The 21,799-nt window shown below is 42.4% G+C and overlaps 1 protein-coding gene across 1 annotated transcript in view; it reads left to right on the top strand.

The window, feature by feature from the left end:
• rassf5 (Ras association domain family member 5) overlaps positions 1 to 21,059 on the top strand; it is a 32,377-nt gene extending 11,318 nt beyond the window's left edge. The window contains exons 2-6 of the mRNA XM_007561244.2: positions 6,762 to 6,907; positions 18,235 to 18,351; positions 19,040 to 19,331; positions 19,424 to 19,539; positions 19,963 to 21,059. Of these exons, the coding sequence (XP_007561306.1) occupies positions 6,762 to 6,907; positions 18,235 to 18,351; positions 19,040 to 19,331; positions 19,424 to 19,539; positions 19,963 to 20,106 (815 nt within the window). The 3' untranslated portion in view covers positions 20,107 to 21,059. The remainder of the gene's footprint in view (positions 1 to 6,761; positions 6,908 to 18,234; positions 18,352 to 19,039; positions 19,332 to 19,423; positions 19,540 to 19,962) is intronic.
• The last annotated feature ends 740 nt before the right edge of the window (positions 21,060 to 21,799 follow it).

Raw genomic sequence — 21,799 nt, 5'->3', positions numbered from 1 at the left:
ACAGCCAAGAGAGAATAGAATAAAAATAGTCTCTTAATTATACAGTCTTAATAACATGATTAATGAAAATTCTTCCATTTCAGCCACAGTAGTCCTGGTTCATGAGTTTTTTTTTCCCCCTTGTCAGTATGTTGGGTTTGGTTGAGGTCTCTCTTGGCCCGACAGCCAAGATAGAACTTGGCTGTCGGGCATCATTGTTTTCGGCTCGGTCCTGCCCGGGACCTGCTGACAACGCTCATCGGTGTGGACGGGGTTACTGTGTGAAGAAACCTCAACGTTTAAGTTAGAGGAAACACAAAGATAGGAAAGGAATTTAAAAGTTATTTAATTTTATACAGTGTGTAAAGACTGAGGCTCATTTAGAGTCTAAATGAGTCTAAATGAGCCTCACAAATCACAAATTCTCAATATGTGATTTTTTCCCCCCCAGGTGAGTGAAGAAACCTTAAATTAAAGGTTGGAGGTTGAAGTTTCTCTGAGTGCGCTCATGGCGCTGCAGTGAAGGATTCATTTATTTCATATGTCTTTAACAGTCGTACCAAAGAGTGTAATATCTACCAGATCTATCTGGTTGACCTTGCCATCGCATGTGGTAAAAGACCCAAGAGCGGCCAGCCAGAAGGTTGAGGAAATACCTTAAAATGAAACTGAAAACGTACAAAAGGAGAGTCAAGCCTGTAATGAAATGCAACTATGGGTAGCTTAGAGTGTGATCCAAAGCACAGACCTCAAAAGGAGACTGCTTGTATGGTCTGGGAAAAACTAAGCAACACAGGAATGACTCAGAATGTAAATACCAAAAACACCAGAATACAAAAACTACAAAGAACTGACTGAAATAGAAACCACAACACAAGACAGCCAAACTAAACCAAAGTTCTTTCATTGTAAAAGGCCAAATCGTCTCTGACTTGACTGTTTTCAGCTTTTGTTCTCTGTTGGTTAATCTGTCCCAAGCTGGAAACAGGAAAAGTAGAAGGAAAATTGGTGACCAGCAGTTTTCCCAAGGCGGACCCTTCCTTACGGCTCATGTCATCTGGACGGGGTGGTCTTTGCTGACTCTAAGGTCGATAAGATTCTGTTCATGGGGCTCAGTCATTTCCAGCACAAAGTCACACATGTAACTATTTAGATATGAATGGATACAGTTTTCAGTATACTTGTGTTCACATTTGTGAACTTGGACGGTTTAGCAGGAATTTACCTAATTGAGTTATAAATATTTGAGTATCTCTCTTTGTATCATTCCCATATTTTAACGGGGAGCTTTCGCATCAATTTATAGGTAGGTAGCATAATTTTTATTTTGGCATTTAAAACAACACAATTTACATTTTAGTCAAACTCATTGGTTACTTTTAGTTTATAAGCTGCCGACGGACAACCAGCATTTTTATGAACACAGTTCACTGCTTTTGGGGCTTCCAGACCTTCTTAGATTGGGTTTCCAAGTTGGTTGTGGTTTAGACGCCAATCAAAACAGTCCAGTTTATTTAATTTTTATGAACAGAATAAGGGTATCACAGCTGTGACGAAGCTGTGTTCAGCATAGATTAACCCAGTCTAAATTCTGACATTTCATATTTGAAATAAGAGCTGATCTAAATTTGTCTAGACGGCAAAAGAGGAAGTGAGATAGTTCTTTACCACACTGCCAAAACCAGAAGTAAACTTCGCCATTATGTTGGATCAGGAGCTGTTGAAAAGATAGTAGAAGCCAAGTAGGTAAGAAATTGTACTTAAATATCCAATGTTACAAAAACAGTAAAATAAGTCTTGAGATAGAAAATGCATTGGAGCCGTACATTTAATTGTACTGAATCTCAATGATGCCGACATTTCTGGTGCATTGTGGGAGCATCTGCATCCACACAGATCAATATTTAAAGAACGAGGAAGAAGACCGACTCGTCGTTATCAAATATGAAGCTACAGTGTGGATAAACAAACACAGATGTCAGGCGGAAGGGGGTCAGATTTGACGGAGCTTGAGGATTACACTTGTGTGTTTGTGTCTGGCAGGTCCTCACACAAAGGGATTTTCTTTTTCTGTAAATATGTGTTTGCAAAAGGATCAGAGACGGATGCATGCTGTAAGTTTAAAAATGGAAGCAAGTAATACCTTTAAATACTAAGAGTAGGGAGAAAAAGGAGTGTGTATGAAGCATGACGCGTCTGTAATTCACACATGGGAGAACATGAATAATAACTCCAAATCAGCTGTGATAGGATCAGACTAGTTAAACCTCCCCCCAAAGACCCTCTAAGCTGCTTTCAGGTCCTTCTTAGACCGCTTAGATTCATTAGCGTCGGTGTTAGTATCCCTGCCCCTTATGTTAAAGCTATCTAACCCCACATCCTGAATCAGACTTGCAGTAAGTATAATAACCCCCTACCCCATCTCTATCTGCAGCCATGCAGACATCCTCTTTAACCTGAGAGACACTGCTAATCTGTCCCACACCCACTGTCTCACAGGAACAGAAAAACAACCACCCGCATCCCCTCTATCTTGTAATTCCCATCTCAGCCCATTCAGTGATTGCACACAGCGATGTCAGCGATGTTTCAAGTTACTTCAAATGAAGACGGATCTTTGAGCTTCATGAGAGACTGGAGAAAAAGAGATGCATTTAGGAATGCAGACAAGACACGCTGCGTCTTGTGTGAGGGAGACAAAGTTCCCCCGGTTTCCCATCTTCCAACTGATTATCGACCGCTGCCGCAGCTGAAGTTAACGCAGCCTCCACAAATGGATCTTTACTAAGTGCAGGTCGGAGCTCCCTTCCTCTCCTCGCCTGCACTGATGCACGTCCCTGAAGACGTGCCTTTCTCCTCGCCCTGCATCTCACTGTCGAGGCACGGTCGGTCAGGAGGTAAAAAACCCCTGCATGTTTTTTTTTTTTTTTTTCTGCAAAGCAGAAACAAGCCAGACCGGTTCATCAGAATGACACACAACACCAATGTCAACAATCATGTTGGGACAACACGCACGGCTCTTGGCATCAACACTGCACAGGATTGGATGCTAATGATTGCTTATGGTACAAGTGCATTGCAGCCTGTTTGACCTATCTGACTTACACTGGACCACAGTGGAAAAAAAATACATGTGTACCTGTTCCCTCACCTATGGTCACTGCATATGCATCATGTTCAAACCAACATATGTTAAAAATCTTGCATCAAGTCACTTAAAGTAGACAACAGGAAATTGGCCAAAAATCTAAAAAAAAAAGAAGCAAGAAATTAATTTGAGAATAGACAAGAAACTAGGGGTGCATTCACACCAGTCCCGTTTAGTCCACTTTAATTGAACTCTCGTTTGTAGAGTTGACAATGCCCAATCGAACTCTGATGCGGACCAAGTAAGCAGTGAAATACGCTTGAACAACATACATGTACAAATAAATGTGTATAGGTTGTCTTTAAATGGAGGAAATTGATGGGATAGTGAATTATTTGGACAATACGGATCTTGTATTTCAAAACGGTTCTGGTACAGATCAGTTGTTGGCCACTACTGAATCAGTATGAACATTTTCTGGCTCCGCCACTACAGGGACAGCTTGGGATCCACCAGAAATAGTAGGAGTGTCGATGGAAACAGGAACGTCTGGGTGTACCCCCTGGACCTGTAACCTCTATAACCCGACCTCTAATAAGCAGAAGACAATAGCTGGATTGGTTGATTTTCAAAGGGACTTTCTAATCCCATAGTTGACACTTTTTCAGCTGAAGAAAAAGCTGAAACTACGAGGAGGCCATTTCTTTTCCCCCCCAAAAACAAAAGTAAAAATATGAAGTAAAATGTTGTTCTTGGCCCAGTCTGTAAAAAAAAAAAAAAATGAAATAAATGTCAGTAGTTTCTGTAAGTGAGTCAGAAATTCCAACTTAACTTCTCTATTTGACAGGGGGGCTAACTATGGAATTTCCACTGAAGTGAAAAGGGAAAACCCTCCTCTTCTCCCAACAAACAAACACACATTCACTTAACAAGCCACACAAGAAGAACAGCCTTATCCCTGACTCCATCCCCACTTCTTCTATTTCACATTCTTTCACTTTTATTTTGCACTTCGCCCACAGGCATGTCGTCATACCGTGAACCGACTGAATGCCTCCCGGATCACCTGCTGCGGCTTCTCCCGTTCGTTCATTGCACTCTCTCTCTCTCTAGAGTACAACATAGAAAGTCTTCATACCTTCACGCCACTGCAAACAAGCAATGTGAAGACTCTCTGCTGAGTTGTCCAACGCTCACGTTTCAGGGTTGAACTGATGCCAACAGAGGCAGAATCGAGTTGTTCCGTCGGCTGCGATAGGAATACGAGTGTAACCGTTAGATGAGGAGGTGACGCTAGTGTAAATATGGATGAGGGAAAACCAAAGACAGGAAAAGGAGTCTCTCTTTTCCTTTCCCCCATCAGCTTCCTTTCTTTCTGTCTCCCTGATCTGACCTTCAAATGTCATGAGTGGCGCATCCTCTTATCTGAACTCTTCCCTCTGGTTGACACATCCCCGCCTGTCAGCGAGGCGGTCGCGTCTTCCCCTTCACCCGGTTTATCTGCCAACCCAGTCGCTGTCATTCACACGTACTTATATCTGTCCTCCTGTTCCAGTGCAGGCACCTTCAGCTACCAGTGTATTCCTTATATGTGTATATTATACCGTGTCTCGTCACGTCTTCCTTTTTTATTCCTCACCAAAGCTAAATAGTTGAAATAGTCGCCATGTCTTTACAACTCTTTTGTATTTATCTGAAGTTTATGTCTTGGGTTAAAAAAAAAGTCATTTAAGTTGTATTTTAACCACAGAGATCTTTGTTTTTTGTGCAAGTCACCAAGTCATGCTGCAGTTATGTTCTTCCTAGTGGAAAAGGTCACTGATGTTGGCAGAGGAAGGGGAAAGAAAGGGCTTATCTTATTTTTTTAAGAATTTATTTGTTTTAAAATTCATCAGATGGCTGAAATATGATCTCTTTGTGATGCCTTATCCAGTCAAATAATTTGTTGGTATTCAGCTGGCCAAAATGTACAATTCCTTAGTGTTTTTTATTATACATTTTAGATTTTCTTGGCTAAATTTCTTATGCATGGCTGTGAAAAGGTATTTTCCACCTTGCAGATTTCTTCTGTTTCTGTTTTTCTGTCCAGCTTCAATGTTTCAGATCACAAACAAACAAATGTTAACATCAAAGACAACTTAGATAAATACAAAATAAAGCTTTAACTGAGGATTTCATTTGTTTAAGGAAAATTGATATCCAAACCAACATAGTCTTATTGTAAAACAAACAAACAAAAAAAAACCTTCCCTCTTGTTAAATCATGAATTACCTGTGATAAGCCTTATTTATTTATTTATTTATTTATTTATTTATTTATTTATTTATTTATTTATTTATTTATTTATTTACCACACCCAGGACTGGAATAACTCAATATCACTTGTTAGGCAACAAAAAAATGGCTAAATGATCTAAAAAAAGCAACAAAGCATCTGTCAGAATGAAGAGGGTAACAAGGCCGCAGTAAAACAGCTGAAACACTGAGTGCCTTTAAATCTCCACTTAAAACCCACCTGTTTAGAGTTGCTTATGGAACATAAACAACAATTGGGATTTGAATCCCAACATGGGGTCAAGCGCTAGGGAGAAAAGGGGTTTAGAGCCCCCTCCCCATTGTTTGAGAAGGGGTCTGGGTTGGTTTTAATCTGTACCAAACCTGTTCTGTTTTAGCATGTCAATGAAAAACAACAACAAAAAAAACAGCAAAACATAATTTACTTCTGCTATTGTATCTTTTTTTTACTCTTTCACCTTCTGTTAGTTATACATAGTTACTTGCTTTTTATTAAATTACATTTCTGAAGAAAAAGGCCATTTCAATAAATGATAAGAGGAAGCAACAAAGTGTTTCTGAGGACTATCTGACTCCCGTTTCCCCCTAGAGGAGAGCTGTGCTTGCCAGGGAAGCTGTATGGTTTCTGTTTTTTTTCTTCTTTTTTTTCTGCCGTTTTGTCATTGAGGAGAAGCGAGATCTGAGGCTGGGAAAAACCTCCGACCACAAGAAAGTCTTGGAGGCATAAGCAGGCTGACCCACACATGTGGAGCTCGCCTAAAGGCGGAGAACAAAAGACAGCTATTTTAAGAGGTTTTTGTGGAAGTAGCTTGATCCGTGTGTTTTTTTTTCTTTCTTTTTTTTACCAGAATCCGATGAGAGTTGAATATCGTATATCAGCGAAACTGCTTTATACTTAATCACTTAAAAGCTTTAAGAGTCAGTTCATTGCTGTGGTACATTAGAGTCATTTAACCCAGCTCTACGTTATGTCTTATAAATCCATTATGAGTTTTTCAATGGACCTGCATCAGAAGAGACTTGTAGGAGATGGTCACTTACAGGATTGACTTAACATTAACATTTATTAAGTAATATTATTACTTATTTGTCTTTCTTTATTTTCTGTATGCAGGCATCTGGGGTCAAACCTCTTTTCACACCTAAACACATTTTATCTTCTAAGGTTTAGATCTCCCTAAGGCGAGACTGCAGATTGTATATGTGAGTCTGACTCTAACCACTAGATGGAGCCATTTCCTCTTTATGAAGAATCATGTTTTAATTCTGGCCTACTTTCCTCATGTTGCATCGCTGCTGGTGGGACTCCTCTGGGAGAGCATTAATTATGTTATTTTATCAGTCCTGCCCGCTGATTGGTCACTGCATGCACTCATGTGTGTTTTTCTGTCCCATCAGACTGCAGCTACACCTGTCACCTGGAGTGTGAGAGACAGGTCCAACTCGACTGCAACCAGAGGGACAGAGACTCAGAAGACAGCCCAGGTCCCAAAGGCCACTCTTCCTCCTCCTCCTCTTCCTCCTCTGCAGCTCCTCGGTGCAAGGTGAGACGATCTGGATTGGGTTGGAAGAGCGAGGTGAACATGACTCAGTTCTTTACAGCTAATAGGGTTGTCTTTGCGTCATCATTCCAAGCCTCCTCTGTTACGTAATCGTCCTCCGCTCCAACAATAGGCTATCCAGGATCACTTCAGGATTTATTTATGTGCTCAGATACCCTTTTTCGCTCACAGAATGTTCCCAGAACCGGACGCTACATTAAATCAACATCTGCCTACAACCTCCTCTGTTGCTTACTCTCCAGTTCCCCCACTTTTATTTTTTTTTTCTTCTTTTTTTAGCCTCCCCATCTCCTTCTCTCCAGCAGCAGGGGTTCACTTTATCGAATCAGTTCTGGCCCATGATGGCCTCACTTCCTCTCTTCCTGTCAGAAGGAGGAAACCAATTAGGTTAATCACTGTTTCTCCCAAGGGACATCAGTCACGGCAAAGCTGCATTATCCCAACATGTTTTCTTTGATCTCTGACGAAGCCCCACCCCCCGTCACAGAACGACTTTAGTGTGAATGTTGGTCAACATTTTCCTTTAATCTCAAATCATTTCTAAAAGTCGAGATGTAATTATGTCAGATTAATCCTGAAATAATCAGCCATGAAAGGAGTTGTGGTTAATTATGTAAATCTGTTCTATATCCATTATGAGTTAATGTTACAGTGGGCTGTAGGATCAATGTTGGTGTAATCTGCATTTTGCTGGCAGAGATGAGCCTATTAAGATTACTACATTTTTAAGGGTCCAGATAACACTGTTTAGGGTTCATACAGCTGGAAAAAAACCCCCATCTAATTGGCTTTTAGAGTTTTCCAGGTTTCCATTAGTGTGGAAACAATTAAACCCAGAATGAAAGAGGGTTTGACTTTACAGACTTTTGTCCTTCTTTTATCTTCTAAAAGACAAAATCCTAATAAATGGTATTTTTTAATAAACAGATTTAGATTAATTTGACATATTTTACCTGGATCTGACAAATCTCACACTGATTTTTATCCCTTTACTCATCAGTATTTTAGTTTAAATTTAAAACGGTCCACTTTATTGCCAGGGCCTGAATTTATGGAGCCCCCCCAAAGAAAATGGGGGATTCTTTTTCTTTTGCATTATTTTTGCAAAAGTATTGCATTCCTTTGCAATAAATCTGAGGAAATGGGGGTTTGAGATGCCAGGGTGGGCACGCAGAAAATCACCGAAGCTCTGACTCAGGAGTACTTCTGCTTTAGTGATGTCAGTGTCTTTGTCGTGGAGAGAAGCTGAACAGACGAGACTGGAAAACGCAACAATCTTGAGAACTAATGATCTCAATCATTTTAGACATTCTGTAATAAGTGTAGCATAATTTAGTCAGATTTGACAAACCCATAGTTCTTATGTAGCTGATTTGGACCCCACATCTTCAAGGAAAAACATTGAAGACGCCCCCTAAAGTAAATATTTATTTAATTTGAAATGTGTTTCATAGAATCTTTTTGTAGGGGAAATTGTTTGGTTTGACCAGTTCAAGTAGTTTGGATTTTAATCTGCAGACAATCAAATGGATGTTAAATGAAATAGTTCTTTAGTTCAGCAGCTAAAGGAAGCTACAAAGCAGATGCAAACTTTACTAACATCACATTTAAAAGGTGCATGACAGTTAGCCAGTCAACGTATTCACATCCATCGTCCTCACAAATCAGAGTGTTTTTTCTATCCTAACACCGTATATCAACACAGCAACTCAAAAACTGTCCAGGTAGCAGCTCCATACATACTGGTACAAGCTAACAAGCTAAAAAGCCCTTATGTCACATGTAGGGCCCATATCACCAGCACACACTACACCAGGTAAAATCACATGCTGGCAGCAAACTAATGACGCTTTGTGGCACACACATCTCTTTGACGAGACACGCTGTGACATTTTAATATCTCATGGCCCAAGATCAATACCTGGAGAGCACATGGGACTAAAGGTGACGTCACATGAACTGGATGTTTCTAGAAATGAATAAAAGCGTGGAGACTGATCAGGGAAGCAAGCCAACAACAACAACAATACCAGAGCAGGCTTTTCATGAGAATATCATTGTCTGCAGATATAGCAATCGCATGCAAATTCTGCCCAAACCTGACGTGTATTTTTAGTGGCTGGGATGCTAAAACTTGCAAAGAGTTACCGGGACAATGTGATGAAGAAAAATTAAGAATAAGGACAGGAAAATAGGCTTTTTTCATAATTACTATCCATATCACATTATTAAACCATACTGTCGTAATTCCTTTTTTTTCTGATTTTGTGCAGCCCTTGTCTAGAGTACAGAGTAAGTGGTGCAACTTTTTAGTTATTGTGCTGGATATAATGCTTGTTAACAGATGTGTGTTTCTCTTTAAGTTCCTCTGTCATTTATGGGAGTGCACACCTCCCATAAAATGTTGTTAGCTGAATTTTGGAAGCAAATGAACAACAAGCTCGTCATAATAAGCTATGCCTAAAAGAAGCAAAACAAGTGCAATCTCTGTTTTGCACATATTTATAAGACTGAGGTTTGTCTCTGTGCACACTGTGGTTTGGCGCAAAATATCGCAGCAACGCTGCAGACCAGAGAAAAGACGAGTGTTTATTTCCTGCTGTCCCCCTTTTTTCATTTGCTCTGTTTTATCGCTGTAGCTGTGTGTCTGGTTGCTTTTTTTTTTTGCCAGCCCTTTGTTACTTTGTGTGTGTCTCAGCAAAAATTGATCCCCGCGCGCCCCGACATGCCCAGATGCTGCTGTGGCTGCACTCACAATTCAAAGCACTGACCAATTTTATTGATCGGAGACGCGTATGTATGTGTGTGTGTGTGTGTGTGTGTGTGTGTGTGTGTGTGTGTGTGTGTGTGTGTAGTTTTTGCATCCCCCCTTTTTGCTGTCTTCCCCTTTAACGTTTATAGAGGAACAAATCCGCATGCGGTTCCCTTTGAGCAGAGCCAAAGCTTACGGACAGATGCCGAGTGAAATGGTGAATCAGTTCTACCGTAACAGAAACCAGTTCTGCATTGGTGAAGATTTAAAAAGCAGCTTTACCGAAACTCGTTCAGATGGAATCAATATCATGGTTGAAGCGAGGATAGGGGGAGGCTTCGGCTCTTTTCTGACATGGGAGGTCACCAGCAGAGAGAAAGGGCAGATCGTGTGTTCAGTGTAAGGTCAGAGGTGACCGGAGTCGCCTTTACTGGGTAAATGATCAATATTTTATTCCTCTAAATCGACACAAACCCGTCTCTTCAGCAGAAAATCAGCAGACGTAAGACAGAAGGATTGGGGATCTCTCAGCTTTTAAAGGTGCATTTCAATAAATTACAACGTAATTGAAAAATCCATTTAGTAATTTGTTCAAACAAGAGGATCTTATGCAGGCTCTTATGCAGGTTAGTTTCACACAACTGAAGGATTTTTTTTTCTGTTTCTTTCAGATGGTTATGGCTTACAGCTAATGATTTCAAAATGAAATGATAAATTTACTTCCATCTAAGCAGAAAGATCTGTAATCAGTTGTCTAGATCTTTTGCTCATTTGCCCAGGCTGCTTGTGCACCTTTTTTTCTACCTTGCTTTTACCTTCCACTCAACTTTCCACAAACATACTTAGAGACAGCACTCTGTGAACAACTAGCCTCAGTAGTCGTAGTTCCTCATTATCGCCTAGACCGTGACATAACATTTCTCTATTAAAAATGATGACTGACCCAATTGAGCTGTCGGTTTTCTCTGTATATAACATGTGATTTTCACTTTTCCTGTTGAACTACAGAAACAATTTCACTCTTTAATGACACTCTAGCCTACTTAGACACACCTGGCTGGTGGTCTTGCTGGTTTCGAGTCAATTGTTAACACGCATTGACATAATTTCAGCAATCTAGCAGCCATCTTTCCCGGCCCTGCTGCTTCCTGTCTCCGCCGTTCGAACATACGGCGCACACAAGAGCAGCGAGGCTTCATATCTCCAGCTCATCACAACGTTTTTTCTTTCTGTTTACTCATGTCTCTCCTCCGTCCACCCCCCACCTCTCTGCTGCTTTCGTCGTCTTCTGCGAGAGGAAGTGGCCGTGCTCTGCAGGGTGCAGTTGCCTGCAGGAAGAGAGACGGAGGGGGAGAGAGAGAGAGAGAGAGAGAGAGAGTGGAGGGAGAAGGGGGAGGGCGCTCTCCGCCTGATAACACGCTCAAACCACAGATGGTTGAGGGAGGCTGAGAGAGACCGAGGGAGGGAAACGATCGCAAAGAGAGGAGGATTGAGAAAGAGAGGCTCTTGTGTGGGAGGAATCAGTCCAAAGCGATGGAGAGAGGAGGAGAGCGTCTCGTCGTCTCCGCGGAGATCTCTTCTGCTACTTCGGAAGCGGGTGGGGATCACTGAGCTCCTCCTTTGCTCCACAGCCAGAACTTGACCCCAGCTGCCGTTTGCCCCGTCGCCAGTGTGACGCAGAGCCCGGTCTTGAAACAGGATGTGGTTTTGCATGCATGCCTTCATTAGTCTGCCGGCTTAGCAGGTGCCGTCAGGTGAGCGGGGTTGAACTTGACACCAGGCTGTAAGCCGACTCTGAACCGCCGTGGACATGAAGGAGTCCCGGCCTGCTGCGTGAGAGAGCGTCAGCCGGCGACAGCCAGGTGCTCCGCAGCCCGTCTTGCGACAGCAAGCACCAGAGCTTTCTCGAACACAGGCTCGTGAGGAGGAAGTGACACGTCTGTGATCGCTCTTGTATTTCCTGGTCCCGTTCTCCGGCAGCGTTTCGCGGTGCCGGATCCGAGCCGAGCTCAGCTGCTCCCAGCCCGTCGCCGGCCTCCGTTTGAACTGGATGCGCCAGCGGAGCGGCTCTGACCTCTCCTGGGTGAGCGAGGGACAGTTGGATGCTTTCGGACTCTTGACTGCGGCTGAGAGTCCCTTCGGCCGCCACGTTCCGAGACGACCCGACGCCCTCCTCGAGCCGCCCGCCGCCCCGGTGTCCTGGAAGACCTCTCCATGACCGTCAGCACGGTGCTGACCCCCTCCATGACCAGCAGTAACAGCATGAGCAGCGGGTACTGCAGCCTGGACGACGAAAGCGAGGACTTCACTTTTTTCACCGCCAAGACCTCGTTTTTCCGCAAGCCCAAGCATGCACCGAAGGTACAGATTTGCATCGTTGTCTCCAAGATGGATTAAGATGTTGATTAAAAAAAAGAGGTGGAGGGGAGACTCTTTGATAGATAAGATCAACGGTTTGATTCAGTGTGTCTGGGAACAAAAAACAAACAAACAAAACTGTCATTTATATGAAATAAAAAAGCAGCCTGAAAGCAGAAGTCTGGAGAGGAAGTGGTGGTGTTGTTCAAGCAGGCCTCTAGGTGTGTGTGAGAGAACAGGAGGGGAGTTACTTTCACATATCTGCACTGTTTGTCTATGATCTACCTTTAAAAAAAACAATTTCAACTCTTTCCTCTGTCACCTGAGGCACTCAGAGTTGAAACTGAACTCCTCCTGCTGCTGCTGCTGCTGCTTCTCCTCCAGTCTCCTCAGCCCAGCTGGCCGGCGGAGAAAAACTGTTTGCAGAAATGCTAATGATCTGAGCCAGCCGCCGTAATGGCTTCCTCTCCACTGCGAGTGGGAGAGGTTTCTGTAGAAACGCCGCCGATGCCCGTGCGTCGGGTTTATGCCGTCGTCGTTTTTGTGTGTGTGCAAGGTGCAGATCGCTTTACCGGTACTTTGCGGTTGCCATGGCAACTCTCTGTTTTTTGTCGGCTCCGTTTGCATGTTCTGAGACATTTCACTCTGCTTTGCACTCGGTCACTTCACACAGAGCTGCTTGATGGAGCAGCAGCAGCAGACATGCGGGGCTGCTCGCCCTCTAGAGTTCTGTTAATGTTCGTGTGTGTGTGTGTGTGTGTGTAGGGGCGGGATGCTCGGCGGGTGACTGTCACTGAGGCACGGCGACATGGACGGCTGCATTAATGAGCGGCTCCTCGGGCTGCCTCACGCTGACCTTGTCCTGGCCTCTCTTTGCTTGTCTGAAGGTTTATTCTTTGAATAATTCACCAGCTGCGCAGAGTTAGGGTTGCTGCCACGCTGACACAGACGCAGGGGTTTTAAGGTGTCAGATCTGCCAGACCTGTTAACACAGATCCACAGACAAGCAGTGCGGCATTAATTGTAATAAAACTGAACTCCTGGGTGCGAGGATATGGAAGGGAGCGACTGCACACGTTCAAATCAGGAACTGATTGTGTTCTGCTTTTTTTTTTTTACCTGTATTTGAATATGAAAAAGAGGGACAAACAGATCCAAGTGGCGTCCTGTGGATACACACATCATCCTTTTATTTTTAGGCGTAAATCGCTAAATTTGTGTCAGTGGGGTTTTTTTTTTCTTCTTCTTCTTTTTTTAGTTACATCCACACCGTCACATCCACACGGAGATGGCAGATGTTCATCTCAGTCCTTTATGAATTATTTCCACAGCTCGTCGTTTTTCCTTCAGATCAGCCAGTCTGCGTTTATGCATGTTATGTGCCAGTGTGGGTGGGTGTGCAGCTGCTGAACGTGGGATACGTGCATGCAAATCGAGGGGTTATATCTCTGCAGCTTACATGCATATTTGCATGAAAACTTTGGCGACATTCACACAGTTCGCTGCAGTAACTGTAATCTTTATGTAGCTGAATTTGATCCAATATAATTTAATTAGAAAGTATTTGGTTACATGATCCAGTCAGAGTGTATGAATATGTGCAGTTCCTTGCTAAACTTTTCACATTCCTTTACAACTACATACCCTAAATATAGGACCCATTTGTATTCAGCCTCCTTTACTCTGATACCCCTAAATAAAACCTAATGTCACCAAATAACCTTAAAGAGTCACCTAATTGTTGAAGGCAATCTGTGTGTAATTGAATCTGACTATAAATCTATAAGAAGTCTCTACACCTGTCACAGCAAACAATTAATCAGTTAATTGCATGATAAATTAAAATGAGCTCAATAATTTCCATTTTGATTCATTTTTTACACAGACATCATAATCCATTATATTTATGCGTTCTGTTGTATGAGGCTTTTATTCCCACTTTATTTACTGGTTTTGGTTGTCAAGTTTTATTTTGGATATTTAAGATATCTCTTCCAGTTCCAGTGGAAAGTGTTCTTTACAAAATTAAAGCTCATTGGTCTTCGAGAGAGCAAACTTGAATTTATTGAGCCATTATCAACATATTACTTGAAAATGCTCTCGAAACAACAACAGCACTGAAATCAACACCATTTAAAAATACCGTTAAAAATGCAGTATGTCATTGACACTATTTAAGCACAATTATATGTTAAATGGTGTTGGAGGGTTCATATTACAAAGAGTGAAATTTACCCATAGTACTATACGTCTATGTTTTTTTAAGGATGTGAAGAAAAAGCATTTTCTTATTCAGTAATCAGTAGTATTATATGTAAAAACTGTCAGACTGAATTTCCAGGAAAATAACACAGCCAGTGTTCTCTGAAGGAATAGAAACATGATTTTGCATCTTCTAACACATTTACATACACACACACGAACACGCCCACACACACACTCGCATGTGAGAAAGCCTGAAAGCTGTGAAACTAAATCTGCATGTGTTCGTGCAAACGCTCTCTGCCGGCACCCTACGTTCATTGTACACCAGCACATGCAATCTATTCTCACACGGAAACACAGATGGTGTGATTTGGCATTGACTGTCACAGGTTAAGGAGCAGCTGGTCAGATTAAGGAAACATGGAGCATGCTGCAGCTCTGACATTTCAAGCTGTCCTGACCTCTCTTGTCTCATGTCAGCAGTGCAAGACAGACCAACAATTATTCATTTCACCCTCAGGTTCTGCATGGCATATATGTGTGTGTGTGTGTGTGTGTGTGTGTGTCTGTGTTGCGCTTACATGGCCGTCAAAGACATCCTACACATTTGTTTTGCACACGACACCTGCCACACTAACACTGATGGATTAGATAACATGGCATCTGTCTGCTCTCTGTCACCTGCAGTGTTATTATCTTCACCGGACAGAGACTGAACATCCAGCTAACAGATGCTGGACACTCAGCAATTAGGCTGGGCTTTTATAGACTTAGTAGGGAATCACCTGTGTCATCAGCTGTCATGCCTTGCTCTGAGTTGAAAGTGATGGAAAATTTTCCAAATGCATGCTCACAACTAAAGCAAAACAACTGTCCGTGTTCTACAAGAGATTGAAAACACAAGCTGAAACAACTGTAAAAGCATTCATGGTGCTTCTTTCACATTTTGCCTCCACAAACTTAAAGATTGTTTTCTTTTTGTTTTGTTTTTTTTTTAGATTATATGTGATACATGAACTCAAAGTATTCCACAACATGATGCTGCCACCACCATGTTTCACCATGGTGATGGTGTGTTCTACCATGGTGATGGTGTGTTCTGGGTTCGAAATGGTAGATTTTATTGCCATCTGACCAGAACCCTTAGTTGAACGTTTGTGTGTCACTTACAAGTTATTCCAGATCCAGGCGTTGACAGACGTTCACACCTGAGCTGTGGATCTCTGCAGCTCCTCCAGGGTTACTGCGAACTTTTAACTCCCCAACTCGATAAGGTGACTCCCTCCAGGAGGAATCAGTTGCACTGGATTATTTTAGAGATGTCAGTTTAAAACGGGTTGTGTGCTAACATATGGCCCACTTAGATTTTTATTTGCAAAAACGGTCATCTTCACTGCTATAAACTCCTTTGTGCTGATTTTAAAATCCCAATAAAACACACTGTACTTTACAGCGATAGTGTGATAAAATATTAAGATTATAAATACTTTTTCAAGCCAAAATCAGATAACATTCTCTGTGTGCATGTTACTTGAACGAAAAGGTACGTACTGACAGAGGGAGCATGAAGCCATGAAAACACATGACCTCCTAGTAATTACCGCAGACGTAGCTTTTCGTCCTTCTGACTCTCGGTCAGCAGCTCCAAAGCGACCCGGCCCAACCGGGTAGCTTTGTGGGACTCCGAAGCTACACCCACACCGTCCTGCTCCATTGTGCTCCCATCACTCTCACTGGTATACAGAAAGGGAGGGCAGGGCACGGCCTCCGTTACATTTAGAAACTCTCATACAAACGCAGGAATTCCTGCAAGGCTCCTTTCACTCCGCTGCTTTCGACTGTGAGGAATTCTGGAAGGAGTCCGACTCCTACATACAATAACCCTCAGATTCTTTTCCCATCCCTGGAGCGCTCGGCACTTGCGCAACATTTATACAGCTTTATTGTGTGTGTTTTTTTTTTGTTTTGTTTTTTTTATGCTTGAGAACAGGTCAGTAAACTCAATAGGTTATGGGCCTGTAAAGATAAAGACAAAAGGTCAGAGGTGGAACGTTTCTACAGTATGTCTCTTGTTTTATTATTTGTTTAAAGTTTATTGTTACCATATGACAAAAGGGGGAAAGTTAAGCAGGCATGAATACATTTGCAAGCTACTTTACAATTAGACACTTCTCAGTGCATGTAATAACATGGTTAATATATTAGATTTGGATATTTTGCTGGGAAGTCAAGCAAAGTGGAAGGAAAAAATTGCACATGGGAGACAGAAATTTAAGTCCAAGAATCTTTGCAACATAGTTGAAGCTCAGTCAGGTTAGATGTAGAGGATCTGTAATAAAAAAAAACAAAAACAAAAAAAAACGTTTTGCTGAGTTTATTTAGCTCCATCAATTCTTTTGTGAAGAAAAGCATTCACACAGTACGATGCTGCTGCCACCACAGGTCACCATGGCGATGATGTATTTCACAAAACAGGAAAACGCGCATTGAATGTTGCAGTGACAAGGTGCCGTGCAACAAACAGATAAAATAGACTTTCAGTGTTTGCTGATGGCGGCTTCACTGCAGACATGGAGGCCAGGTTCTGAGTAATTTATGCATAAAACTACAAAAAAAATTTATTTGTTATTTCTTTCCCAACAGAGTTTTATCATTGCTGTTTTTGGTCATGAAATTAATTACTAGCAAAACATCCTGATGGCTCTCTAAAGTAACACCAAATCCATTCCCAAGCATATAAAGCTTGCATGGTGCATTCAGCTGAGCCGAAAATTATTCACACACTGGGATGTTGTAGATGCGCTGATCTGACTTTTACTGTCTGATACAGATTTCTTGTTTTTTTCTGATCACCGGTCAAGAAAACGTTGTCTGATTTTATTAACTTCCCTGAATATCCAAGCGCTTCTTTGCTGAAACTGCACAAACTTGTGTCACCGTGGTGATAACTTTCAGCCACACAGCGCGTTACGTGAAGTCCAAATATGTCTATGTCAAGTCCCCAGGAAAAATATATTCAAAAGATATGAAGAGCGTGTGTCCTGCACAGAGTAACGTTTGCCATTTCACCAAGTTGTGATTGAATATTTCTGAACCAAACTCAAGAATCGTCCTTAAACTTTGTTCCTCACGATGCCGGGGGCTCCTCTTGCTCTCCTGTCCTCCAGGACTCATTGCAGCCTGTCTGTCTGTCTGTACTTCAGGCACAAACTCACCCTTCCTGCAGCCGTGACCCCGACATCCCCCCGTTCTCCTCCTCCCCCGGCCCCCGACAATGTTTTCTCTTCCTCCCACGCTCTCCCACTGCCTCAGAAAATGCAAACGAACTGTAGAAGAGTGAGAGGGAAGTGGCGGTGGGGCTGAGGAGGGGAGAGAAGAAGCTATTGTGAGATAGAGAGGATGGATCCCACTGTACTATAAATAACCCAGTCAAACTCTGTGTTGCTAAGGCATGCTCAGCAGCCATTCTATCATCATTTCTCATCCCTCACTCAGGGCCTCCCACTGTTTGACTCCCTCCATCCTTCTCCTCCTTTCATGCGTTTCCTCCCTCACTCCCCGTCTCTCTGTCAGAGGGATGAATAAGAGCGAGGGGGAAGGCGTTCGTCTCGTGTCGACTGTGTTATTAGCTCCATTCACAATATTTCTTGACTCCAAATACAGCTGGAGCATTGAGTCATCTCACTGTTGAGGATGGATGACGAGCAAAAAAAAAAAAAAAAGCAGCTTTTCTATGTGGGGAAGAGCATGGAGACTCATTATCAGCTTAATATTTCCTTCAAAGACTAAACAAAATAGAGGTTAAAAAGTTTGTGCTCATTCAACTTTTCCAATCCTCAATAGGATTTTTATTTTGTTTTTGTTTTTTTGTTTGTTTGTTTGTTTGTTTTTTACTGGGAGAACTGTAACAGCGCCATCTGCTGTTAAATATAGAGCACTGAATAGACCATGAGAGTCCTCGACTTACTTACTGATATTTCCTTTCTCCTTCCAGCAAAGTGAAACAAAGGAGGAAGAGGAGAGAGGAGGCGCTGAGGAGCTGTCAGAGGAAGAAGTCCAGGCCAAGATAGAGTCGTACAACGCTCAGGTGTCTGAAAATGGCATGAATCTGGTGAGTTCAGGAAACCATCAAATCCAATTATCATAGATGAATGCTCTGATCAGAAAAAAAGCACTATATATTTTTTGTTACATTTGTTGTAAAGGAATGCAAATGGATGAGTTAGAAAAAAATAAAGGAGCATATTGCTTTAGTATGTGTTTGAAAGTAGCATTGTCATACTGTCGACTAATAAGGTTGAATGGTATTGTTACTTTGTGCTGTTTAGCAGCATATTTGCACTACTTGATGTAAATACCGGGGGAAAGCAGTTTATGTTTTGTCAGGGAAATAAATAATACTATTGAAAATTGGTAGTATTTTGTGATATTCTGCACAAGTGAAAATCAACGAAAAATGTGCACAGTTTTAAAACTGTGTTGAAGCCCCTTTAGATTCGGTATCAGCCTTCAGGAGTCAACTTGGTAATATTCGCCAAGTCTGCCTGGCAGACATTCTCCAAATTTGTCAGATTAGGAGGACGACTCTTGTTGTCAGCTCTCTTCTAGGGACTCCACAGACTTTTCTTTTGTCAGATTAGGTCTGAACTTTGACTAGCCCATTCTAAAACTGTTCTTTTCTCCCCATTAAGTCTTTCATGTGTTGGAATGAGTGCTGCCGGTGCTACGGCAGACTCTACTGTATTTTAGTTCTGAAAACTCTCTCCCCTTTGTTGTCGTCTTTTTGTTATGCGCTTCAGGCTGCAGATGGCTCTTTCACCGGCTTCATTAAGGTCCACCTGCGGCTCAGTCGGCCGGTCACGGTGGAGGGCGACCGGGGCCGCGCCCCGTCAGAAGACCAGGATGGAGAGCAGGGGAAGCGTACGGAAAAGCGGACGTCCTTCTACTTGCCATCCGACTGTGTGAAGCAGATCCACATCGGCTCTCTGACCACCACCAGCGAGGTGATACAGGGCCTGCTGAAGAAGTTCATGGTGCTGGACGATCCTCGCAAGTTCGCATTGTACAGGCAGACGCACAGAGATGGACAGGGTGAGGAAAATACCTCCCACGTGTTATTTAATGCACAATATGCCCAACAAATCCCTGATTTTATTATTTTTCTCATTGTTGTCCCGGTACAGACTTGTTCCAGAAGCTCCCTCTGTCTGAACATCCTCTTGTCCTGAGGTTGAAAGCAGGACCAGATCCTGAGCAGCTCACCTTTGTCCTAAAGGAAAACGAGACCGGAGAGGTTGAGGTGAGGGAGCCTTGAAACACACACGGTCGTACAAACATAATGATTTCCAAGAGTAGAGCTTTTCTCTTTTTCATTACAACTGCAATAGTTGCAGTATTTTATTAGGATTTTGTGTGACAGGCTGATGCAAAGTAGTGCAATAGTTTAGAAAATTCTGGAAAGCATGGTCTGGTCTATAATTTAATAAGATCCTAATTAAGCACATTGAGATTGAGATTCTTATAAAATGTAGGAATGGACCACGAACACATTTACAAAGCTGTGTACATGTGCATTATCGTTTCAGTTACATGACAAGTAAATGGGAAAGGATTACAAGGCAGAGTTTTATAAATTCAAAGTTAAAAAAAACAAACAGTGCATTAAAAAGAGGCTGTAAGAGTGAACTCATGTCCTTCTTTGATCTCACTCTTCGTTCCACAGTGGCACGCGTTCTCTGTCCCAGAGCTTCAAAACTTCTTGGTCATCCTGGAGAAAGAGGAGGCGGAGCGTGTGCGAGCCGTGCAGCAAAAGTACACCATTTACCGACAGAAGCTGCAGCAGGCCCTTCAACAGCACGGCCCTTGACCCTTGACCCCTGACCCCGTCCCCCTCATGTCTCCGACCCCGGGGATGCGCGGACTTTTAGGACACCATGTGATCTGAGTCCAGAGAAGCGGAGCCTGAGCTGAACTTACCTTCGGACTCCTCGTCGACAAACGTTCAGACACGGACAGGAGACACGCTGATGCATATACTTTCTCAGGTCGTACGCAGGCTCCCTTACGCAATCCCACCGCACCCACAACAGGATCCGGACAACAGATGTTTACCCCTGCCAAGGAAGATCTGGAACTGCAACCTTCTTCTTGACATCTCGTTTATGACTGATGTGAATCAGCGATGGTTTTTACACTTTTCCCTTCTCTTCTGCTACTACAACAACTACTGCTGCTGCTGCTGCTGCTACTGCAAGTGTTACTTATGCATGAGTCTCTCAGCTCATCTGCCCTGCACATAGGATTAGGATTAAAAGAGAAGGCATGATTACTTTTAGCTGCATCGAGCTGGAGCTGAAGGACAATCATATGGTGTGTTTGTTTTGTTTTTTTTACTGTCCATCCCAGCATCATGATGCTGCCGCCACCATGTTCTTAGTATGTGTTTATATATATTAACCCATACGTGAGATGATTCGAAGTAGGAAAGATGCTTGTCGTTTTTCTCCTCTAATTCACTCAGTCCCACCATGTCCACAGATGCCAGATGTGGTTAGTTTTTTCTTTATTTTTATTTTTCATTTTATTTTATTTTTTTTTACTGCCTAAATCCACAAATAAGAACCCTGGAGAGATGATGAGAATCAGCTCTTATGCCTTTTAGTTGCGAGCAAACTCTTGCTGTTTTGGGGGTTGTTTATGAATGAGAGAGGACGTTTACGCCAACGCTTGCCGACTGACTTTTACAAAGAGGATTTCAATTGAATTGGAGGTGGTGGATAAAAAAAATAACAAACCAACAAAAGAATAAAAAAAAAAAAATCAGCTTCTTGTTTTGCACGTCTTGATCCGGGCCACAACTCTGAGGCTGGGCATGCGTTTTAGTTCATTTCCTTACCCCTAAAAAGGAACAAAAAATATGTAAAACTCATAATCATGGCTATGATATGTTTGCAATGCATATGAATTGTGTAGACACTGGAAAAAAAGAGTGAAAAGATTTAACGTTGTTGCTAATATGATTATTATTTTATTTTTTTTTTTTACATCATTTCATCTAGTGTGTGTGGTCATCCTGCGTAGTAGAGACAATCCATTAGACATTCTTACGTTCGTTCTAATCCTCAGATAAGTGAGGCCTGCTGTCTATGAGCACATACCTCCCTGTAAAACCCACACCTACCTGTGTGTTTCCACCCTCACCACCCGAGCTGTTCCTGCTGGCAGTGCCTTTTGTCCCATGCGTTTTCTGCATTAACGTGGGTTTCAGCACACGTTCAGGTGCCTGATTGAGTTACAAGTGTGGATCCTTCTGCTTGTGTGCGATTTTCTGGAATGACGTTGGTTTTTATTTTTATTTTTATTTTTTCCCTTTAATCCCCATTTTCAGAATGCTCCCTATTTTCCCTCAGCTAATCCCATGTGGGAGTGTGTGTGTGTGTGTGTGTGTGTGTGTGTGTGTGCATGTTTGCATGTTTGCGTGTGCGTGTGTGTGTGTGTGCATTTTATTTATTTTATGGTTCACAACCATCCATGTGAAATTATGTAAAGGGTGTTGCTTT

Source organism: Poecilia formosa, unplaced genomic scaffold (genome assembly GCF_000485575.1).
Source record: "Poecilia formosa unplaced genomic scaffold, Poecilia_formosa-5.1.2 Scaffold124, whole genome shotgun sequence".
NCBI classification, from domain to species: Eukaryota; Metazoa; Chordata; class Actinopteri; order Cyprinodontiformes; family Poeciliidae; genus Poecilia; species Poecilia formosa.
This window is presented reverse-complemented; position numbering and strand designations above follow the sequence as displayed.